Source organism: Lotus japonicus, chromosome 4, assembly GCF_012489685.1.
Source record: "Lotus japonicus ecotype B-129 chromosome 4, LjGifu_v1.2".
NCBI lineage: Eukaryota > Viridiplantae > Streptophyta > Magnoliopsida > Fabales > Fabaceae > Lotus > Lotus japonicus.
Genome location: NC_080044.1, coordinates 41,881,463 through 41,883,966, shown reverse-complemented (window position 1 = coordinate 41,883,966; position 2,504 = coordinate 41,881,463). Strand labels below are relative to the sequence as shown.

General features: G+C 46.6%; 1 protein-coding gene across 1 annotated transcript; it reads left to right on the top strand.

The window, feature by feature from the left end:
- Positions 1 to 1,772: 1,772 nt before the first annotated feature.
- Positions 1,773 to 2,285, top strand: LOC130712766 (uncharacterized). Its single transcript, XM_057562583.1, has one exon. It carries the CDS (start codon positions 1,773 to 1,775, stop codon positions 2,283 to 2,285), a length of 513 nt encoding a protein of 170 aa, XP_057418566.1.
- Positions 2,286 to 2,504: the final 219 nt, after the last annotated feature.

The window sequence follows — 2,504 nt, the reverse complement described above, 5'->3', positions numbered from 1 at the left end:
CCACCCGTTAAGGTGATTTATTCCTTCTTAGAATGAAGGCAATCCACTAATCAGATAATTGTTACAACTGCACTTGAAACATACAAGTGACTAACAATACACTGACTTAGCTCACACTAAGATTCATTCTCTTAGTCTTCTCTAGGATCCGATCAACCTTGATCTCCTAAAGGAATCACCACTAAGATTCACTCTCTTAGTCTTCTTAAGGATACTGACCTACCCGGTCCCTTAAGGAAAATCAAACAACTGTTTGAGGTTGGTGTTTACAAAGGTTTGCTTCTAAATAAGCTGAGTGTAAACTAAATAAGAACAGATGAAGAAAGTAGAGGCTTGAATCTTTTCTTGTATTGCAGCTCTTGGTTTCTCTCTCTTAGCTTTCTTCTTTTCTTCAGCCTTTTATAGTCCAAGGTGCAAAGGATATTTCTGTTGAGAGAATATGACCGTTGGAGGGCATTTCTGGAACTTCCAGAACCTGCTGTGGCTGAACCTTGGTAGGTAGGCTTGTCAGAATAGTACACTGTTCTTGTACTTCTTGATAGAGACATTTGCCTTTAACCAATGACTTCTGATCAGAGTTATGCTTCGTGTTGGAACTTGTGAAGCTTGGTGATCAGAGTCAGAGGGATGCTTGGATCCTCTATCCTTCGTACCTTCTGCTTCAGGACCTTCAGAGCTTCTGGACCTTCAGAGCCTCTGGTCCCTCAGAGCTTCTGGTCTTCAGATCTTCTGATCCTCAGATCTTCTGATCCTCTGATCCTCAGATCCTTTGATCTTCAGATCCTCTGATCCTCTGATCCTCAGATCCTCTGATCTTCAGATCTTCAGAACTTCTGACGAATATATCTTCTGGTGTCAGAATCAGAACCTGTTTGTCAAAACACTCAAGACAAACATTAGAGTATCATAGTTGTTCATCCACAAATAAATACTTGTTATCATCAAAACATAGAGTTGTACCACATGACCAAATCTTGATCTTACAGTGGTTACCAATTGTAAGGGGACTCTTAGCTCATTTAAGAAATAAAAGCTTGAAATTCAGTTATTCTCTCTCTAAGCGGTTACGCTCTAAACTCTCTCTAGATTCTCGTATCACGATCCTTTCACTCTAGGTACCATACCTCATCTCTATGTTCTTGGATGGAACATTTGGCGCCGTATGTGGGAATCGGTAGATTTTGATTCCCAGACTACGTGGATTGTGATTTTGATTGGGAGAAGTTTGATTCTCTGTGGAATTTTCTTCGATTTTTGTGTTCTAGGCTGAATTCCCAGTTTGTGATCGGAATTTGATGACGACACGTAAACGACGCCCCGACGAAGAGCTGGAGCAAAGACACAGTTCCCCACCGCGCCGTGTACGAGGAAGGCCGCGACGAGAAGAGGTTCGTTGCGAACAACTTGAGCAGTCGACTTCTCCTACGCCTTCACCGCCGCCTCCTCCTCCTTCTCTGACGCTTCCGTTTCCCTCTCCACCGACCTCACTAGAGTGATGGGAAGCTCCGATCGCTGACGGAGACTAGAGGCGCCTGACTCGCAACATTGATGATATACGGCAGCAGAATGATTACTTGCAGGAACAGTTGGAATTTTGTCGCCTCGAGCGGCAAGACGAAGGAGAACGAGAAGCAGAAGCGGTCGCGGAGTTCGAACCGTTCTCCGTGGCAGTAAGGGAGGTAGCCATCCCAGACAACATGAAGAGCCTTTCCCTGGAAGCGTACAGTGGAGGAACTGATCCAAAGGACCATTTACTTTACTTCAGTGCGAAAATGGCGATAAGTGCAGCTTCCGATGCGGTGAAGTGCAGGATGTTTCCATCCACATTCAAAGGCACAGCAATGGCCTGGTTCACAACTTTGCCTCGGGGGTCCATAGCGAAATTCCGTGATTTCTCATCCAAGTTCCTCATCCAATTCTCTGCGAGCCAGATCAAGCAGGTTACAATCGACGATCTGTACAATGTCCGTCAGTTGGAGCGAGAAACCTTGAAGCAATATATGAAGCGGTATAGTGCTGCATCTGTGAAGATCGAGGAGTTGGAGCCACAAGCCTGCGCCCGCGCCTTCGAAAATGGACTGTTGCCGGGAAAACTGAACAGCAAGTTGAGTAGAAAGCCAGCCCTCTCAATGACGGAAGTACGGGCCCGGGCGAACGCCTACATCCTGGATGAGGAGGACTACGCGCTTAAGAGAAAGCGAGCGAGGGCAGAAAAGGTTAGCGGGCAAAGGGACATGATATCGTCGAAGAGACGAGGGTGGAAAAAGGAAAAGAGCCGTACGTAGAAGAATAAGAGGGTCACCCAAACAAAAGAACTCTCCAAGGCGCAACTTTATTCGAAAAAAGGAAAACTCGAGCGTCGCCGCCCATGGCAACCCGTTGACCCTCGCCGGCCTGAAGGGGCAGAGAGGGATCCAAATGCGAAATTGACGAAGCTGCTCTGAGAGGTCAAGGAGACACATGCGGTTGAAGGAAGTAGCGCAAGAATTAGTTCGCGATGGGGG